Raw genomic sequence first — 21,077 nt, 5'->3', positions numbered from 1 at the left:
ACAAAATAGTGTACAGGATTAAATGGGTAACCAGCCTCTGGCAATGAGGACCATTTGTCTTTTTATGGGTTATTTTACATTGTTACATAATGCAAAATATTTTTAACTACAGCCAGCAGAAGAGCACATCCACAGGGTGATATAACATTTTCACACATAAGGGGAAATATGTTGACCCATGTAAAATGCTCCACATTGCTTATGGTATACTGCACACAGCGTTAATGGCTCCTGCAAATCCACCGGGTGGAGATAATTAGACATTTATTGAAAAGGGTGGGACAAATTAGACGCAGGCAAATTTTCACCTAATCAAGATGACACATATTTATTACTTAAAACAGTCAATGTTAACTCTCTTCAGACTATTGGAAAGACTGAAACAACTGTACTTCTTCGAAGGCCAAAACCTATACTCACAATCCTCGTGCTGTAGTAACCTTGTCAGATTCAATATTTGTACACAAATTATGTCTGAATTAAACATTTTAGGTTTGTAGTGTGAATGGGCTTTTCTTGGTATTATTTTAAGAGAAATCAATTTGATAAGTACTTGATATGGTCAGAAAGTCATAACAGCAAACAACAACAACAAAACCCCTTTTTATCAAGATAATTAAATTAAATAATATTTTTTATGAAAAGGTTGTGCAACATAACAAAGTCATCACATTAAGTTACATTACATAGCTGCTCAGGAACCAGACTAGTGGTTTAACCACATGCCTGTACACTTTCACATACACTAAGGCAGTTGTGTACAGAATGATATTTGCTCACCTGTGCACTTTTTATTTTTAATTTAATGCTTCTTTATTTTTTTTCTTCTATATCCCTCCAGCCCATAGCCTTCTATTTCATACCGAAGAGTTAAATTGTAAATTTGTAAATTGAACATGCCACTTTTCTTGCACATGTTATTTGTCTTGTTGTCCGCTGCCTCATTGTCTTACTGTCCGTTATGCACAGACCGCATGTCAAATACCTTGAACATATTTTGGATCCCGACAAAGAATCCAGAGGCCATCCCATCTGAAGTAAGTTCTTAAATGCTCAAACAGGAATTTCAATGTCCCCTGAAACAAATGGTGAATAAATCTCCTCTGTCCTCAGAGAGGATCATGTCTACATCTCTACTGCAGTCCTGCTTTTTGACAATTTAATTCTTGCTTTTTGAAGAGCACTTGCTGACTATAACATGCATATTTCCCCCCCCCCCCCCCAGCATGCTCTTTATTGAGCTCTGGTGGATTTTCAGAGTCCAGGTACTCCTCGGAATGTTTATTGCATTCATCTGATTCTATTACAACTATAAGTGATCCGGACAGATTCTCTGGTTCTGCTGCCAATGTACGGCAGCATAGTTATCCATTCCCATCACGCCCTGCGGTCCAAACAGAAGCCATCTTGGGTTCCGTGCAGTACATAACATCTCCTTTCTGCACAGCTGGTGGTGCTCTGCGTGCCGCATGCATTGCCGGGGATGTCAAACGAATAATGAAGTTGGCGTGTAACGTTTGACGCCAAATGAGCGGTGGAGCTCCGACATGTGCAGCTAGTCGAAGGTGCTTGTGTTGCAGGACGCCCCCCCCCCCCCCCCCCGCCCCACTCCCTCCCTCCCCCCTCTCCCCCTACCGGCGCACTAAAGGTGACCGGGGAGCCGCTCACGGCTCATTATTGAATGTCTTCACATCGAGCGGCGGTGGGAGGCGGATGGGAAGATTTACTGCAGATCCGCTGCGTCTTCTCGGGCAGGCTGGTCCGCGTGTCGACGTCTCAGATGCGGTCAGGATGGACGCGCCGCCACACGCGCACTGAGCGTTCCGCACCTCCGGGCGGCTTCTTTTCTCGCTGTAGCCGCGTTTCCATCCCCACTTAGTTTCGCCTCACCTTGCCAGTGACGCTAAAACGACGCGCATGCGTTTGCGCTTGGAATAATTTTACATCCTAAATCGCCTCCCCGAGACCTTGTGTCAAAGTCGTCGCCGGGACCGGAGACAGTGATGGGGACCTGTGCGGAGCGCGGATGCGGGGGCTTCTTGTGCCTGTCCCTGCTGGCGTCTGTGGCGTGCGGGGCGCAAAGGTGAGACCTCGTTATCACATCGTACGTTCTTATTGCACACGGGCCCCCGTAACGTCTCCCGTTCCTCTCGCCAGAGCCAACGAGCCCAGCAACATGTCCTTTGTTAAAGCCACGGTGGACAAGCTGCTCAAGGGCTACGACATCCGTCTGCGGCCCGACTTCGGAGGTAACTAGTGCCCGGTGTCCTCTGCGCGCATGTCGCTAACATGTGCGCAGCGCTCACACTCTGCTCTCGTGCCCCCTGCAGGCGCTCCTGTGGATGTCGGCATGAGCATTGACATCGCCAGCATCGACATGGTATCTGAAGTCAACATGGTAAGTCACACACACGCGCACGCACGCGCGCTGTCCCTGCATTATGAGATGGCTGCCACGTGACACATGGCTCCCAGTGCGCTCTGGCCCAAACAGACGGACACGGAGGCATCCGCGTGCGCCCCCGCGCGCGCTCGCGCTCACACTTTTCCGCAATGTGTCCAAGCCAATTCGTATGCATCGAGTACTTCCCCGCGGTGCCACAACCGGCGGAGGCTGAGAATAACCGGGGAGAGACCGACACGGGGAATCAGATCACGTAGCTCTCCCTCTCTTTCTCTCGAGGGAGGGGAGAGAGAGATCTATCCACCCATCGATCTCTAGATATAGATATAGATATATGTCATTGTATGTGCTGTTACTTGGCCTCAGTGCAGTGATTGTATAACAGCTGACAGTGAGGCAATAGAAGGCCCCAAAAAAAGCAGTGTCATAAAATGCAGCCTATTGCTAATATAGTCAACTGTATTATTATACAGCCCTTTATATTCCACTCATTATTTAATACGTGGCTAATAAGAAGCTTTAAAAAAACACCACTGAGGCTTGTTTTGAATAGTTTGGTAGAAAATGTTCCGGCCCGTAGTCACATTGTGATTGTATAACAATATGCAAAGAAGGTCCAAAAATCTATTTAGATCACAAACAAAATAGGATGAGGCTTAGTTGGAAAGAACAGGCCAATCATATGACATCCGTCCCTCAAACAATCTGCTACTTTTAGCCACAAGGGTGGTGTGTGTGGTGCCCCCGCCCTCTGCTGCACAGCAACCAGCCATTCACAGGCGGAGCAGGTGATTTCACATCCATCCCGCCGCTGGGCAGCGCTCCCGGTACACAAGCTAAAGACGCTTTAACCTCCGTCTCACTGGGACTCAAAAGTCAGGGCAGGAAGTGCCGGAGGGCTTTCACATGGAGCTTTGGTGTCCTTCAGGTTTCTGTCAAAGCAGAACACTGCAACGGGGCATTTTGTCTCAAAAGCCCAGACGCCGTTATCTTTTATCGAGTGGTGAAATTGTATTGAAATTGTGTCCATTGCTACACACTTGACGAGCATCCCCACATTTGCAGAATTTGGTCATCATGGAATTATGCATGAAATATATGTTAATAATACGTATATAATAAGGCAAGCTTTTCTTTCTTTTTAAAAGAAATGTGGATGTGAGTAATATGTCGTTTTGATGCTGCTAGCTCAACAGAATCTACAGAGTATTTTAAAATGAAGATGAAATGCTTTTTATATAAGGCTTAAAGTTAAGCGGCTAAAGGAAACTACATGTTGTTTGTAGCCCATAACGATAGCTTTTCTCCTTTAGCAATTATTTCTCATCTTGTTGAAAGATAATATCCACATCATTAGCATTGTTTTGTAACTAGTCAATCAGATGTGCCAATGCACCAATTCTATTCCACCTTGCAGATGAGACTAATGTACAAACAACCATCTTGACTTGATTTTAAAGTGTAAGAATTGATATTAATAAATCATCAAGTTACTGCTGCTCTTCTTTGTGTGTAATTCATTTGGAAATGTTTTCAAAAATCCCCTGAACTCATTTTAAATTTCTTTTGGTGATTTGAGCTAAGAAAGTTAAAAACACTTTGTGAAAGACTGTCAGTAATTCTTTCCTCTTTTTTGCATTTAGCCAATATGTTTCCTTACTTTCATCCTAAAGTCCCGGCCGGCTCTCGCCGCGGCCTCCTGGTTTTTAAGCACGCAACTACTCCCTGGTGTGAATGCAAATTAATCAGATTTCCCCCTAGTTGGTCACCCAGTAAAAATATACTTATTTATACATGTGCAAAATGCCAAAGGGCAGACAAAGAAGTATGAGAAGAATGAACGAAACAACAAATCTCCCATGAAAACATCCCGAACCAACCTCCCTACTGACGAGCTGGAAGGACTATTAAGTGTAAACTCATATCACATATTCATGGACGATGCAACGCTTTCATACAATCCCTTTAATAAAAATAATATTGTTATACTTGCTTTTATCAGTGAAATATGTGTGACAGTCACGTCACACGTGTGTGACTGCAGGCAGCATATGCCGAGCTACAAAGACTCACAGATGCATGCACCAAGCAGAGCCCGGGCACACAACGCACACCTCTTTGTGGTCCAGCCCAGGCTGGCTCCTCTGCGTCCAGCATACACAGATGCACTACAGAGCCCTTTCAGTTCCTGGCGTGGTGGCAGTGGAAAAAATATATCTGAGACATCTGACTGTAGGAATGCAGTGCTAAATTGGTGGAGTACTCTTGTTGGAATGATTGTTGGAAAGAAAGGTTTCAAATAGAAATTTACTCTGGGGAAAAAAGAACTGTGCAACTCATGGCTCTTCTAGTCATGGCTCTTCCATTCATGGCTCTTCCACTCGTGGCTCTTCCTCTCATGGCTCTTCCACTCATGGCCCTTCCACTGATGGCTCTTCATCTCATGGCTCTTCCACTCATGGCTCTTCCACTCATGCTCTTCCACTCATGGCTCTTCCACTCATGGCTCTTCCACTCATGCTCTTCCATTCATGGCACTTCCACTCATGGCTCTTCCACTCATGGCTCTTCCTCTAATGGCTCTTCCACTCATGGCTCTTCCACTCATGGCTCTTCCACTCATGGCTCTTCCACTCATGCTCTTCCATTCATGGCACTTCCACTCATGGCTCTTCCACTCATGGCTCTTCCACTCATGGCTCTTCCTCTAATGGCTCTTCCACTCATGGCTCTTCCACTCATGCTCTTCCATTCATGGCACTTCCACTCATGGCTCTTCCACTCATGGCTCTTCCTCTAATGGCTCTTCCACTCATGGCTCTTCCACTCATGGCTCTTCCACTCATGGCTCTTCCATTCATGGCACTTCCACTCATGGCTCTTCCACTCATGGCTCTTCCACTCATGGCTCTTCCTCTAATGGCTCTTCCACTCATGGCTCTTCCACTCATGCTCATCCATTCATGGCACTTCCACTCATGGCTCTTCCACTCATGGCTCTTCCACTCATGGCTCTTCCACTCATGCTCTTCCATTCATGGCACTTCCACTCATGGCTCTTCCACTCATGGCTCTTCCTCTAATGGCTCTTCCACTCATGGCTCTTCCACTCATGGCTCTTCCACTCATGGCTCTTCCTCTAATGGCTCTTCCACTCATGGCTCTTCCTCTCATGGCTCTTCCACTCATGGCTCTTCCTCTCATGGCACTTCCACTCATGGCTCTTCCACTCATGGCTCTTCCTCTAATGGCTCTTCCACTCATGGCTCTTCCACTCATGCTCTTCCATTCATGGCACTTCCACTCATGGCTCTTCCTCTTATGGCTCTTCCTCTCATGGCTCTTCCTCTCATGGCTCTTCCTCTCATGGCTCTTCCACTCATGGCTCTTCCAACTTTGGAAGACCATTTGTAGTTTTGTCTACAAGTACAATTTCTGGCTACCCAATGCACTCATACCATCATGATATGAGGGGGAATGTTCTGTATTTGGGAGAAATAGAGGAATGCTTGTTGGGAGTTTAAAAAGGAAATGATTTATCATCTGGGAGCTTGAGTGATCTCAGTCTGTTTCATGTGAAAAAAATGAATTTGCGAGTGTAAGTAGAAAAAAGATATAGTTCTCATTATGGCCTGAGGGGAGAGCGAAGGATGACTGAAATAATGTCATTCAAATGCAGCTATTCATCTCACATTCAATGGACAAAGTAGTTCAAAGCTCAAGGGTCCTTTGAATGATCAGGATTCATTCTCTGGGGACCACGGGTATTCACACCAGTTTCCTGGCCCATGTCCAGTAGTTTATCTTTTCTGGACCAACACATTGCATCCAAGAATATACCAACTTATCCCAGTTAACATAAGGACAAAGAGTGGTGGAGGAGGCTGCCTCCGTAAGATGTCGCTGAGGACATTTCTCATGTCCCATTGTGACAAATCAAACAACCATTCCATTTATTGATGTGAATTTGACAGACAAGAATTATAAAGGATGCTTGGGAAGCTCAACTGAACTTGGCAGTCATTTAACAGATTTCATGGGGATTTTCGATCATTGTCAGGCCTGTACCGGCCTTAGTCATCAGACATGCTGTGCCGTCAGATGCAAGGGCAGCTGGTGAGTTCATGTTTAGGTGATGCGACACAAGGCTTTGCTGTACGCCGCCGAGGTCCAGCTCCTTCTCTCAGCATGTACACTGATGATATGTGGCAACGATTCAGCCCAAGTGTAAACACCTCTCTTTGCAAAAAGGACACTGCGTGCATTCTTGTCTTGGGAAGCATATTTGTCTTGTGGATGTCAAACACTGGCTATCTCAGCATTCCAATCACAAGGGCATCTCTCTGTAGTATGGGACATAGCTCAACAGAATCCGAGAAACTTTCATTGTCAAAGGAAGTTTCTCATCTTAGGAATTTGTTCTGGTGCATAAGAGCTCTCAACCTCTACAAGGTCAGGCCATGGCTCTAGCCTCTGTTGGGTCCAGTCCAGTTCTGTTAGGTACTACCTAGGTTTGTTGGGCCCCATACGTCTCTGCTGTGGCGGCCTAGTATTGAAAGGAGTAGGTGGGCTGCGGTGACTAATGTGTAGTTGGTTAGTATTTACGTGGTTGGCTTGACGTTGTGGTCATGGGATGGGACCCCCATCAAAGTCGCTTTAAAGTGTGTGCAACCAGTAGGTACATAATGATGTGCAGACTAAATGTGCCATTACTGTAACTCAGATAGTGAATGTGTTAAGCCTAGTTGATTAGGCTTTTATTATGTTCTTAGTTATTTATGCCTAATGCCTTGCTCAATTTTTTTAAAGACGCATTAAGTTATGTATTTGTCAACTTATCGATGCAATTCACCTTTCAAATTTAAATTTATTGGAGGAATGACTATTGAAAGATGTTATGATGTTTTTAATGATCCCCAACCTGTGCATAATCTAGATTTTTTTATTCAGGCATTTTGAATGACTTTGGATAAAACATGACTAGACTAAAACAAGACTCTAAGACTTCAACATATGGGAGAATTACGGAACCCTATTTTTCCTTTCGTTTGCCTGATGCCAAATAGAGAAATGTCACTTAGTGACTTCAATTTGCATTCTCCACAATATATGTTGTACAGTGCACTGGATGTTAGTCTCTTTCGTTTGCTCCACATTGCTCTCATACAGACTTTGGGCTTGGTCTGGAGCTGACCTCAAGGGGAATATCTTTTGCATGAACTCTATGAGTGTGGTTCTTCTGACAGAAAACACCGCACCTGAGGCTGGAACTCTTGCTTATACACAGCTATTAAAAATGTGAGATCATCAATTTTGCGGTTTAATTCTAAAACTGTGCTGAAATAGCTTCCATCTGAATCCTGCCGATTTAAATGCTGTATGATCACCTTTATCACATTAGGAATTGCTTGGACATACGAGGAACGCTGCACATGATGGGACACGTAGGGAAAAGCTGAAGGAACTTGTTGAGCCAAATATATCAAGTTAAATGTTCTAATGTATACACAAAGGTAATTTGTTAAATCGAGTAATTTGCCGATTTACAGGAGATTCTTTTTTAAGCATGAAACAATTGTGACCTGAGGTAGCTATTCGAAGGAATGGGAGAGCATTAATCAAAGTAGTGCTATGAGTCGGAGAAGTCTGAACATCTGAGGCAGGCAAAAAGGACGGGTAAGAATGTAGCTGTAGTTGTAAACCACAGGGAAACACTGCTCCTGCTTTGTCTCCATCCGATTCATCAACTCATCCTTCTATCAGCCTCATTAGCCAACAGCCCCACCATGTCTGGACTCTACAGGGGTTCTATGCTGCTGCTGATGAAGGCAGATGTCAAAGACTGAAGACTTTGTCATCATATATCATTTGTTAACAGTAAACCATTATCTTTCTTTGTGTGACTTGTCTCTCCTGATTGAAATAGGTAACGGTCGCCGTTGGCATCCAGCTGGCCCAGCTATGGCAACTTAGTGTGGTTGTAATACTTGGTGGGGGGGCACTGGCATTCTGGTGCTGGGTGGGCCGTCAGGGCCAACTAAGCCTTCTCTGCTGGCCTACGTCTGCATTAATGCAGAGCACTGCAGTAACGTGTGCCCTGATGGGTCAATGGGTCAGCGTGTCAGCGACATGGAAGGCCCCGGTAGAAAATGCCCCACTGGTCCACTGGTTCTATGTTTATGGTGCAACGTAGTGCAACTACGGCACAAATGAAGTGAGTGAGAACCTATTAAATCGCAGCTGAGTTTAGAGATGTTTGGATGATGTTTTTATTTTGTTGAGTTATTGGCCTTGAGTCAAAAATTGGTAGCAAAGAGGAAGCGGCAAAGAAGTGTTGTATATTACTGTGATGATATTTGATTAACGAGAAAAATTGAATTGATTTTGAGTCAAGTGGATGGCATTCCAGACTAGAAATGTACATGTACATGCAGTGTGGATGGTCCAATTTTTAGAATTTTTAATTCCGGTAAATCCGTAGCTACCGACTCTCACGGTTTGTCTGTGTGCCACATGCTTTTTCATGTTTTTACATGCACTTACATGTCTCACGCTGAAAAACATCAGATTTTGGGGGCGCGTTCCTTCCTTCCTTTTCAACCTCCCCGATGGCGCTAAGGAGCGCGTCTGTAACCATATTTGCTGCATAGACATCGTCTTCATCCCGAAGTTAGCGACAGAAAAATAGTTACAACGAAGAGAGACAACCGCGGGAGAATCTCGGGAAGAGAAACCCTCGCTGAAGAAAATCTCCATCTCCAATATGAGCAGAGACCAGGTATGTTAATGACATGTGGTTCAATTAAGTACCCACTCTCTTAAACTTTCAATCTTCATAGAAATGATTTGTTTGTGTTTGTGGTGGTGTAATGCATGCTTAAAACATCACAGCATTGTTTATTTAGGCTGCTGAAATCTAACATTTATCTTTTTATTTACAGGCCAAAGAAAAGGACTCACTCTGAAGACCTTTCAGCACGGCCAGTACAACCTTTCTCACAGATCTTGGAGAAGGACTAACCAGCTTCTGATCTGCATCTGATTCCTCATTTTCACTTGTTTTTGTCCTGTGTTGATGCATTGTATTGCTTAAAAAGGCTACTGTTTAAGCCCTGTAAGCACTTTATTTGTTGCACTTTTTCGTTTGAAGAACGTGTGGTGGGAGGCTTTGAACTAATCTTGTGTCATTTTTCGCTCAAGATAAATCATTAAGTGCTTTTAAGGATATGATTATTAACAATACAGGTTAGGTTTCAGTTGAGAAATGGTTGAATACCATTGTAATCAAAATGTTAATCAACTTGGTCAAACATTAAACACCGGTCTATTAATTACGCTTTATTGTGGTACATGGACAGTCATTGGGGCACAACAATAGTTTTCTGGTTGAATGTTCAGCTCAAGTCTAGAAGGCCCTACAAGTCATGATGCGATGGACATGAATCAGAATAAGTTCAAGTATGGCACATCTTTAGCATACAACCCAAAAATCCACTGGAATGCAGGAAATAACATCTACTCAAACCAAATGTCTTGGGGGTGGACCTTCAGCTATGTCTTTAATTCCATCTCCAGAAGGCCGACCCTATCAACGACTCTATGCCCCACAAACCACCAGATGGCAAGGCATGGGGGGTACAACCCCAAATTAATTCTAATTCACTGATATTTGAGCCACCAACGTGTGTGACAAAATGTTGGTCACCCCCGATAAAATCTCACTCCATGTTTTTTTGAAAAGTTGGCAGCGCTGTAAATTCATGAAAATAAAGTTTGTAATATGCTAATGGAATGCTTCGACAACGTAATATGACACATTGATTGTGTTAAATAGCGTGGCGACAGGAACTGATTGAATGATGGAGGACAGATTGAGTTGAGACAGATTAGGGTTGACTGAGTTGGGATGACATTGAATCTTTCTTTCATTGTGCCACCGCTTACTGACTTGCTTAAGGCCAGGTGCCAGGAGGCTTTGCGTAATGTCATTTTCCCCGTTGTGACGGTCATTTAGTGTTGCAGGTGGATGCTAGCCATGTAGGAGTGGGAGCCGTGTCGATGAGCAGGAAATTGACAGAGCAGTCAGTTTCTTTTCTAAGGAATGAAACTGGCATCAGCTAAATGTTGAGAAGGAGGCGGTTAGAAAAGTTCTTACTCGACACCGGTGTAAAATCATTAGGACTTTTATTAAATGCTGGCAGGCGTGGAGACAGAATTGATGACATACACGGTGTTATGCCTCAAGGCTACTCAAAGATGGCCATTTTCAGTGTCGAAATATATATCTGTAAGATGACATAATGAACCGGGGGATTATTTGTGCATATCCAAGTGCAGGTAATCGCCGGTGGGTGTGGACCATCATGTTCTTTACCCCAGGACACATAGTTTTGTCTCTTGGAGGTCATTTAGAGATTCTAAGATGACATCAAACTTTTTTTATTGCCAGTTTTGAACAGTCCAGACACATTGGAATTTTTGTGCAGGGCTCTCTCTGAGTCAACTGGTAGATAAAGACACACTATAATAAAAATATATATAGAATATGAAAACACTATCCATGAGATGGTAATATGTACGCTAGTAAACACAGTTTTAAAAAACAAGTTCTCAGCAAAGGAGAGGGCCAATGTTAATACATATGCTGTTCCTGGATTCTGAAAAGAGGAGCAAGGGGTGAGTTGTATGGGAATATTTCTCATTTTGAAAGGTGGAGGTAAGTTATGAGGTGCATAATAAGCAGCCTGATGAAGTAGGGCCTCTGCTGCTTCTTTCACTGTAGCTGTGGTGTGAGTCCAGCTCAGGTCAGATGTAACCTGCAGTCCCAGATATCTGTGGCTGTCGGCCCTCTTCACCTCAGTCCCTTGATGATAAGAGGCTGTAGAAGTCCAGTATTATTTCTCTGGACTTGTGTGTGTTGATGATGAGGTCGTTCTCCTCTCCGTGGACAAGAATGTTGTTGACCAGGATCCTGTACCCTGACTCGTCCTCCCGTTTGATGAGCCCCAAGATGGTGGTGTTATCCGCATATTTGATGAGTATGGTGTCATTCTGGGTGGAGACACAGTCGTGGGTGTGCATGAGTTTGGGGCTCAGGCAGCAGCCCTGTGGGGATATTTTGCTGACTGTGAGCTTAATAGACACCATTCCTCCCACCTGTGGAAAGTCCAGAAGTTGCATGACGTACACATACACAGTTATCCAGGGCATGACATAAGCACCCGCACACCCAACACATGTGGGTAGAAAATGAAAACTTGAGGAGTTGAGGTCCAGTCGAGAATGGCTGGTTTATGATCCGGCCCAAAAAGTGCAAAAAGACTTAAAAATAAAATAAGTGTTAATTTATTTAATAAATAAACACTTATTAAAGCCCATTTACCTGGGCTACTGTGGTGCTGGATTCCCTCCGGATTGGTCTGTTTGACGCGCTGTTCTGCCAGCCTTAATTGCCCCCGCGTTCATCTTGGCTTGCAGACATAATTCATCGACATGTTCTGAGTGTTGTAAATCTTAGTTTATTTCTTACATATAATGTTTTGTTCCCAATGGAACCAACTCTCTTGTGCCGCGACAACGGTCAAGACCCTTTCGCTCTCCGGGTCCAACACCTGCTGTTGCCCAATCAAATATATAGGTGCGCACTGGACCCAAGAATAGCGCCACCCAGTTTACAGAATAAAATAAACGCTGTGCAGCAGGGCGCCGTCGAACAACCTCCCCTTCCCCCTCGGTATACACCGCGAGGTGGTCCTCAGCCAGGGTGATGGCGGCCTCCAGTGTTGCCGGACGGTGGCTGCAGACCCACGCTGACGCCCAGGGCAGTAGACCCTCCCGGAGCTGCTCCACCCGCGCCCCCCCCGGCTGCAGCCAACGGTTTGCCACATCTTTCAGCTTCCGGGCGAATACACCCGGCCCCCAAGTTCCTCCTGTCGTCTTCAGGGGACAGCCTCGGCCGGTCCATGATGGCCCTCTTCAGGTCCATGTAGACGTGTCTGGCCCCTGGTGGTGCCACCATCTGTGCGGCGATAGGCGGACCGCCCACTCGTCCGCCGGCCATCCACACACCCTAGCCACCGCCTCAAACATTTCGAGATACGACTGGACGTCGTCTGTGACCGTCATTTTGTGGACCACTACCCCGGGTAAGCCGAGGCACCCTCTGCCGGAGGAGCAGCAGCTGACCCGGGCTGCCAGCTCTTCAAATACGCCGGTCTGCCGGTCCGCCTGCACCTGCAGCGCCCCCAAGAAGTGCCAGTTCGCCTCCGCCTGCTCGCGCCGCAATCTCTCCCAGCATCTGCACCAGCGCGATTGAGAAACTCCAAAAACCGTTCTCAGCAAGTGACTCTGCTTCGGTTTGGAGAGGCCTCGAACACCTCACAAAGTACAAGCCAAAAAACCCCACTCAATGAATGACCTCCGCCTGGCAGACGAGCTGAATGAGTTCTACTGCAGATTCGATAGACTATGTCCTGACTCCATCCCCCACAGGAACACCAACCTTCCCCGACTACCCTCTCCCCCAGCCCATCAGGGGCTCACGCCTCTGTATCACCTTCCCCGGCTCTTTAAAAGACAAAACCCCCGTAAAGCAGCCAGCCTGGACTCCCTGAAGCATTGTGCTGACCAGCTGTCTCCGGTGTTCACTGACATCTTCAACACCTCCCTGGAGACATGCCACGTACAGCCTGCTTCAAAGCCTCCACCATCATCCCTGTTCCCAAGAAGCCCAGGATCACAGGACTCAATGACTACAGGCCCGTCGCCCTGACCACTGTAGTCAAGTCTTTTGAACGGCTAGTCCTGACCCACCTGAAGTCCCTCACCAACCCCCTCCTGGACCCCCTGCAGTTCGCCTACAGAGCCACCAGGTCTGTAGACTACAGACTGTAGACTACATATGGCAATAAATGTTTCCTGATTCCTGATTACTGCCTGCGCTGGTCCCTCACCGTGCTGTCCGTCCATGTCCCTCGTCAGGCGTCAATGTAGCAGGGATGGAGCTACCCCCTCGGGTTCTGCTGGAAGTACGCATGGACACGAGGTGTTGCTTAACAATATCATTTTTGTAATGCCGGAGAGATGAAGCAGCTTTTCTTCATTGAAGCCGTTGTCAACTCAGCCATTTATTTCCTCCATAAACTATGGAGTAAAATACCATTGTAACGTAAAGTAAACACCAGCTTGTCTGGATTCATCGTCCTCTGTTGCTGCTCCGTGTATTTCATTGAGGCCTATTCACTGCACAATGGCTGGTTCATTACTGTAAAAACCCAAAATATACAGGGATGCAAACAGCTGACCAACAACAATGCAATAGTCACGCACTCCCGCCGCACATCCAATTTCTCGGATTTCTTCGGTCCGACCCGCTTCGGTTCCTCTTCAACCTCCCCGGCGGCCGTAGCGTCCATCCCCCTCGACCGTATCGTCAACCCCCCCCCCCCCCTCCCCGGCGGCCGTAGCGTCCATCCCCCTCGACCGTATCGTCACCCCCCCCCCTCCCCATCGGCTGTAGCGTCCGCGCCCCCCCGTTGACCGTATTGTCCACACCACCGCCCCCCTGTCGGCCGTAGTCCGTATCAAGTATATGATATTTGCCACGGGCAGGGAGCTTCAATTACCTCCCGCTTTTTTGGCCATACATGTGTTTGCATCCCTGAATGTAGATAATTTACTATGATTTCATTTCCACCAAAGAACAAAACGGATGCCAATATAATTGCATCCTTTGCAATAAGTTTACAAAATGTTTCTGTAGTTCTTTTTGCAAGTGTTTACTTGCGTCTATTCACGTCTTTGCAATGACTTCGTATGTAATCCGTTCCATTCGCAGGACAGAAACAGCTGTCCTGATAAGATGATTCAGTCTATTGACATCAGCTGCCTTCACCTTTTGCCCTGGTGCGGATCTACTGATCAAACATGTGCAGCATGCTTCCTCAGAGACTCTTTAACACTTCTTGTTCTCGCTTCTCATCTCATTTTCTATGTGGACGCCCAGCTTTTGTAGTCCTCAACAATGTCCACCTCTGGAGTCTTCGTGGGTGTCCAGGGTCACACCATTTCTTGTTCATGTAAATAGGGACTCCCCCTCCTTTTTTCGCCGCTCGTTTCTGCACAAACTGGAAGCCGGCTAAACTCACAATAGAATCCGGCGTGTTGTTCCAGAGCCACATTACAGACATGATGCTGCTCGCCAATCGATGAGACATACGGTTGGTATCGAACTTGGTGTTGATATGTCTGAGAAAGAAGAGAAATGCCATTATTTTTGATTCCAAGCAGCATTTAAGTTCAAGCAGCAGGCAGTTCTATAATTGTCATGCAGCGTAATGATTTTTTTAAAGTTTGTTTATATTATTCATATGACAGTATATAATTAAAATGAATGTATATATTTATCTTATTCTCTTTATAAGTTATTTTTGTTTTGTTGTTCATTGTTACTAACAGGACACCGACCATCAACAGTTGTGTGTATTCATCTAGCTTATTCTTTTCTATATTATGCTTTTAGTTTATTCAGTGTGAAAAATACAGATTACTTGATTGACACTCAATTATTGTCCACCAAGAACAAACCAAGCGCGGTTATGTGTGTCTGCCTATAGAGAGAGCGCAGCGTGCTGCCCATGTTATGCTGAGTGAGTCGTAGGATACTGAAGTAAAGAAACTTTCTGGTACCGTTCATACTGGTGTTCCGCCATAACTGTTGACGTTACTCTTAAGCAGGCGACAAAAGTCATTTTAACACGTAATCGCGGAGCGGCCAGTGGTCAGAGCTACTTGTCTTACGTGTGTTGAGATGTGTCATGGTAATAACTTTATAACAACAATGAATAAGCCACAACAAACACTCTTTAACAGGGTCAAACACCACAACACATCAGCTGGTGACACATAACCGATTTGTAACACTAATAATTGTAGATTTATATAAGTTACCTCGTCCAACTGCATGCTGGGTAAAGCTAGGGTTGCCATCTTTAGGGCTGGCGCATGCTTCTGAGTCTCAAAAAGGCTTAGACCTAGAGAGCCACGTCTTTGTGTGTGGAAGTCGCTGGTTGGTTTATTTATGTATCATAGACTTTATTGCCCCGTGCATCCACACTGCTGCTTTTCATCAAGGACACATTTGTCCCGTATTTTCCTCCACGACTTTGTTCCCCTCGTTTGTGGAGATCTGCCTCCACGAATCAGAGGCCGTCCGGCGTCCTCATAGTCCGCCAATGACGGCTTGTATAAGCGCTCATATTTACACATTTCTTTAGACAAAAGCTCTTCAGTCTGATCCGTTCTCTGGTAAACATTTTAATAATGGCGGCATCGGGCTATGAAAGTGGAAATGTGAGACTCCGTAAAGGACGTAGTCAGCAGACCAATCGCAGCCTGGCGCTGCAGGAGGCTGCGTCGCTTTTGACGCTAGTCTAGAAAAATGTGTCGACGCACGCAAGGAGGCGTGAAAAGACGTTACGGGGGAGGGGGGGGGCGCTCGGGCCATTCTTTCAAATTAACACCCCGCCATTCTTCCGTTATGGCGTGCACAGGGACCAAAATGCAAACGCAGGACTACTAGGGTTTCTCTTAATCCAACAGGTGGGTTTATTTTCTCTGGCAGGAAAAAAGAAGCAACAGGAAACAAAAGTCGATTCGCAGTGGCTGAAAAAAAACAGCAGGAGCAGTCACGTGATGACAGGGGCGCTCCAATCTGTAACCACCCGGAAGGGTGATTTTGCCGCTTGTGCGACCAGGCGGCAGGCAGGCAGGGAAGCTCAGCTGTGTGACACCTGAGGCTCGACGCAGGACTTGGTAGGTGCACAGCTGATCTCTGTGGAGGCGGACCAGGAGAATACCTGAGGTTCCACGCCAGAAGGCAAGAGGTTAATGGCAGAATCACACAGGCCTGAACCAACGTAACCGGGGAGGTTTAACGGACAGCCGGGAGGATAAAGCCGGTGTATTTATGTCAGCTGAGATAGCGGAAAGATGGGACACAGCTGCGTCAATGGAGGAAGGCGTGGCACTGGGCGGGACTCTGAGGACACTACTGGGAAACAGACACAGAAACAAAACCACAAGCACATGGCAAAACAACAACAAACAGGGAATGACATCAACATGAGGAGAGAATATTGGGGGAACAGAGAGAAAAACACCAGGGTTAGACAGGAATCCTCACAAAACTAAACTCCGAGGACCACATCGACCGCTGTGCTACTCAGAGCGAGAGGCTTTGTGCAGATACATGTCTTTCATAACCTCGTTTGCTTTAAGTCACTGTTTTGTTCTGAAAGGAATTATTGAGTTTGTTTCCAGGCTGCCGAGTCCCGTAAAGCCTGTGTAGTTGATGGTTTGTCGCCCATTAATATGTTCTTTTGCAAGACCTGTTTCAGAAGTTGCACTGCTCCTCAGTGAGGTAACACGTGGTTTTTTAACATATCAAGCGGGAAGTGTTTTGCCCCTACATTTCTTATGTGTCGCATCAGAGACACCCTGGTGGTGTAGAACGTTATTGCATTGTCGTTGTTACATTTACCCCTCCTCACTTGCCGTATTGTTTCTGGCCGTACTGAGAGGACGTGCTGCAGCTACTTCACATCCACTGTCATTTAACTCTGGGTGCAGCATGTAAATGTATTTGTTACAATATATTCTCCTTGTATTTTCTGATTTAGTTTACTTAGTCGATCATCGACGTTGAAGTAACAGATTTCTCCATTATAGTCAATATTAGATTTAGCTTCGGTGCTAGCTGGTGAAGGATGAATCATCATAATTCGACGTGTTTGTTCTTGCAGGGTGGCTATATGCTTAATCTTTTTTGTATGTCCATGAATGTGTATATGAGCTGTTTGTAATGCCGTATTTCATGTTATGTTTTCACAGTTTTACAAAATAAGGACAATTCGTACTAAAAGCCCTACACTCCACTACGGATTCCAGGGTCTTTATTTCATGGATCTACTTTTACATATCTGCAAAGCTTTTCAGTACAAAGCAAAAGCAGAGTACCAACTATTTTCCCTAAAACCAAAAGCTAACAGGGACTGAAACTCTGTGGAGTTGAGGGTAACTGCAGAGTGGGTGCGTTATTCACGTAGTAGTCATTTCATCCTTCGCTGGCCCACATGCAAACGTTTTGGACCAAATCATGAAAATTCAAGCAATGGAAATCTGTGGACGAGATTACTGTCTTCAGTTTATATTTTTCTCAGATCAAGTTGAGCAGTAAGATGCAGAAGGGCTGCACCCCCAGCGGCTAACCGCCCCCCCTTTCTTGTGATGTCTTTCAGGGAAGGGAAGAAGTAGGTCAGACAGTAGCATACTGCAGTGGTTTGCTTGCCATAGGAGCCCATGTTCTACAGCTATTTCTGATGTCGGCTGCAGAGCAGATGGAACGTAGATATATATGCAGAGAAAGAAAAAGCACCGGAGAAAGGCAGCACATGAGAGATCACCTTTTATACATCTGCACGCAGTATTGGAGAGGGCAAAAGCGACAAACCAAGGGCATTTGCTGGCCTTGTTCTCGGGTCCGCCTGCAGCTCAGTGCAGCTCAGTGCAGCACCTCGCTGCAGCAGTGTTGGAGCTCCACCTCCCAACTCCATGAGGCAGCAGTTTCTCCCTGCCGCCTCAGGAGCAGTGATGTCATCTTCAATATATTATTTTCTAAAATAATAATGTGTCCGTTTTATCACTCAGTGCTTGAATCTTTTCTTCTGTTGCTGTGAACAGATATTTAAGGCCTGGTAGTACTTTAGTGAAAGAAAGTCATTTGCATTATATAAAGATACCCAGGTAAATTGACGAGATCTGTACTATTTTTAACGACAAATACTGGGGTATTTACTAAGATCACAAAATAAATAAGCTAAGCCACCTTTGATTTTATGTGAATAAATTGTCAATGACACTGATTAGACTGATGAGTCAGAGTTACATAAATGGAAAACAGACAAATTAACTGTTTTGGGGCAGAACCTGGAATATTGCAATATTGAAATCATGTGGTCTTTAATCCAGCCAAAAAGTCAAGCACATGTAGACCGGGCAGTCACTATAAAAAGAAAATGAAATCCTTAAATTTAAGCGCTTTTCAGAAAGTTTTCCTTCAGCTTGTTGGAAAATGCACGCATAAGCATTTGCAAAATGCAACGTCTGCTGGAAAGCCAGAGAGTTGCGAGTGGAATCTTAACCGGCGCTTTGCACCTCAGGTTAGCGTGGTAGAAGAGGAGTGATGCAACGTCCTCCTGCCTGCTGTCCCCAAGGTTAAATGCTTGAACTGAAGTGTTTGGATGAGCAGTACATCAGAAGGCCTGCGCGGCTTTTAGCAGCTTACATCATTTGCATAAGGGAGGCTGTTAATGTTCTTTTGGGACAGTGCTTTTTAACTACTACTGTGGTGACCTTAAAAACCCTTTGAAGAACAGCACACATCCTTTTTGTTGTTACTATGTACGTGATGCATTGGTGAGTTATGAATCCATAAAATCATTTTACGCCATAAAGCTAATGTTGATACTGCACTCGCCTTTTGAGCGTCTATCAGCAATTGGACGCCAATTTCTTTCCTACTCCCTTCGTCCTTAAACTCTTACATGTAAAAAGGGCTCATTAAAGGCAGGTGAGAAATGTGGAAAAGATGATGCTTTACCGAGAAAAACAGCGACTGTGTTCACTTGTGTCCTACCGGCTCCGTACGCGGCACCGACAGTTTCCGACGCGCGCTGCTCGCCTACTGGCGGCAAATCCAAGTCGTAAAACCAAGGGCGGAGCAGCGTTCCCCCGGTGTTGGTCGTCATTGGGCTGAGCTGCAGACACGCAACTTCATTTTCTCACGCGAATGACAGGAGATCGTTTGATTCTTTCCATTTGGTCTTTATTTTACGCAGCAAAGCGTCAACTTAATATACAATTACTACGTTCTGTCACACGGCAGATAAACGGTGTGCTCTCGTGCCTCATGCAGCTCTCCTGTGGTGCACCTACTGCAATCACGACGTCAATACATGGAGACACACAAGGAGCGTCAATCCAACGTAAATGCTTTCAATATATGTTACATATCTTGAGTTCCTGCACAATGACCATAGATTAAATAATTCATATTCCCAAAATTCCAATGAAGTAATACATACACTTCCGGCTCTTACAGAGACTCTGTACAAATACTGTAAACTGGTAACAGTTCATATATTGTCCAGAATTTGAAGTGAAAAAAGAAGAAGAAAAGATGTTTATCCACCAGCATGTTTTAGAACAGTAGATCATTGTAAACATAAAAAAACAGACTTCCTTGGGGCCTAATTTAATGGTAGGGGAAACATTGTGTTTGCTTTGAAATTCTCATTGTTAGTTTTAAATACTACATTTTCTCACTTTTTCATGTATACACAACATTTTTGGTTATGGAAATTTAGTTTAAAGTCATGGAAAAGTCTTGGAAATCCATTGGTCAAAATGTGTATGAACCCTTATTGTTGAACGAAGCATTAAGCGTCATCATTTAACGTTTCTGCTCTGAAGCGTCTTTTAAACGTTTTTGTTCCCTGGACACAAACCAGTGAAGCCATTAAAGAGGAGTTCCACAGGATGCACCTGAATAAAACACATTATAGGTCTAATGCCATTGTACCAGTTTTTACCGGCGATATTATTCTTGTGATGAGCATAGGTGTGTATTTCAAGCCTGTGTGTGTGCATTTTAACAAACACAGTGTAATTTTCCCACTGGGAGTTAGTAAAACGTATGGATTATGATTAGTGTGTACATGAAATATTAACTGACAACACTATACTGGAACTTACAGCAATTCTCTCCCATGTCGTTTCTCCGTCTCTTGCTGCAGTAGCCGTGTTGCTTTTCTTTCTAATTACGGGTTCATACTCGCCGTACGCTAGCATTAACACATCCAGCTCAATAGGGGTGAAGCACGCCGACCGATTGCTTGTGCTGGTTGCCATGGTGAATCGTAGTATCACGGCTCCATTCATGCTGCCTTCACACTGTGGTGATGCACGCGCTCAACTCTTGAGTCAACCAACTCTAAACAGCTGTTCTGAAACCCAAACCTCAGAGTTTCCATCTCAGGGTAAATCAACTCAGAGTTTGTTAAACCTCCTACTTGAAACGGACCCCTGATGTTACAAGATATCCCTGTTTACTTTTGCACACAATCATACACACGCGTACACCACATGTTCTGGGTGAAAGTCCGGACTTGTTCCGCCCATCCACTGAGGCGTCACAAACACGCACCGAAGAGCACCTCCGTGAATCAGCCATAGAACAAGCAAACAATACGGGAACGTTGATGTGCTAACATGCCCTTTTATTTGTTGTTTCCCCACAGGACTACACAATCACAATGTACTTCCAGCAGTCCTGGAGAGACAAGCGTCTATCCTACACAGGCATTCCTCTCAACCTCACTCTGGATAACCGGGTAGCGGACCAGCTCTGGGTCCCTGACACCTACTTCATTAATGACAAGAAGTCCTTTGTACACGGTGTCACCGTGAAGAACCGGATGATTAGACTGCACCCTGATGGAACGGTGCTCTATGGTCTCAGGTGAGAGCTGTGTCTCCTCTTCCCGCTGCTGTTTTCTACATCCTTTGCATGTGTTATTTTGGAGATGAGAGAGATAAGCAGCTGTTTACAGGCAAC

The 21,077-nt window shown here is 45.2% G+C and overlaps 1 protein-coding gene across 1 annotated transcript in view; it reads left to right on the top strand.

Moving 5' to 3' along the window:
• Nucleotides 1-1,639: 1,639 nt before the first annotated feature.
• Nucleotides 1,640-21,077, top strand: part of gabrb1 (gamma-aminobutyric acid type A receptor subunit beta1) — a 45,766-nt gene continuing 26,328 nt past the window's right edge. The window contains exons 1-4 of the mRNA XM_040200536.2: nt 1,640-2,083; nt 2,158-2,249; nt 2,331-2,398; nt 20,761-20,981. Of these exons, the coding sequence (XP_040056470.1) occupies nt 2,004-2,083; nt 2,158-2,249; nt 2,331-2,398; nt 20,761-20,981 (461 nt within the window). The 5' untranslated portion in view covers nt 1,640-2,003. The remainder of the gene's footprint in view (nt 2,084-2,157; nt 2,250-2,330; nt 2,399-20,760; nt 20,982-21,077) is intronic.

This window comes from Gasterosteus aculeatus, chromosome 15, assembly GCF_964276395.1.
Source record: "Gasterosteus aculeatus chromosome 15, fGasAcu3.hap1.1, whole genome shotgun sequence".
Lineage (NCBI taxonomy): Eukaryota > Metazoa > Chordata > Actinopteri > Perciformes > Gasterosteidae > Gasterosteus > Gasterosteus aculeatus.
The sequence above is the reverse complement of the archived record's forward strand: the minus strand, read 5'-3'. Positions and strand labels throughout refer to the sequence as shown.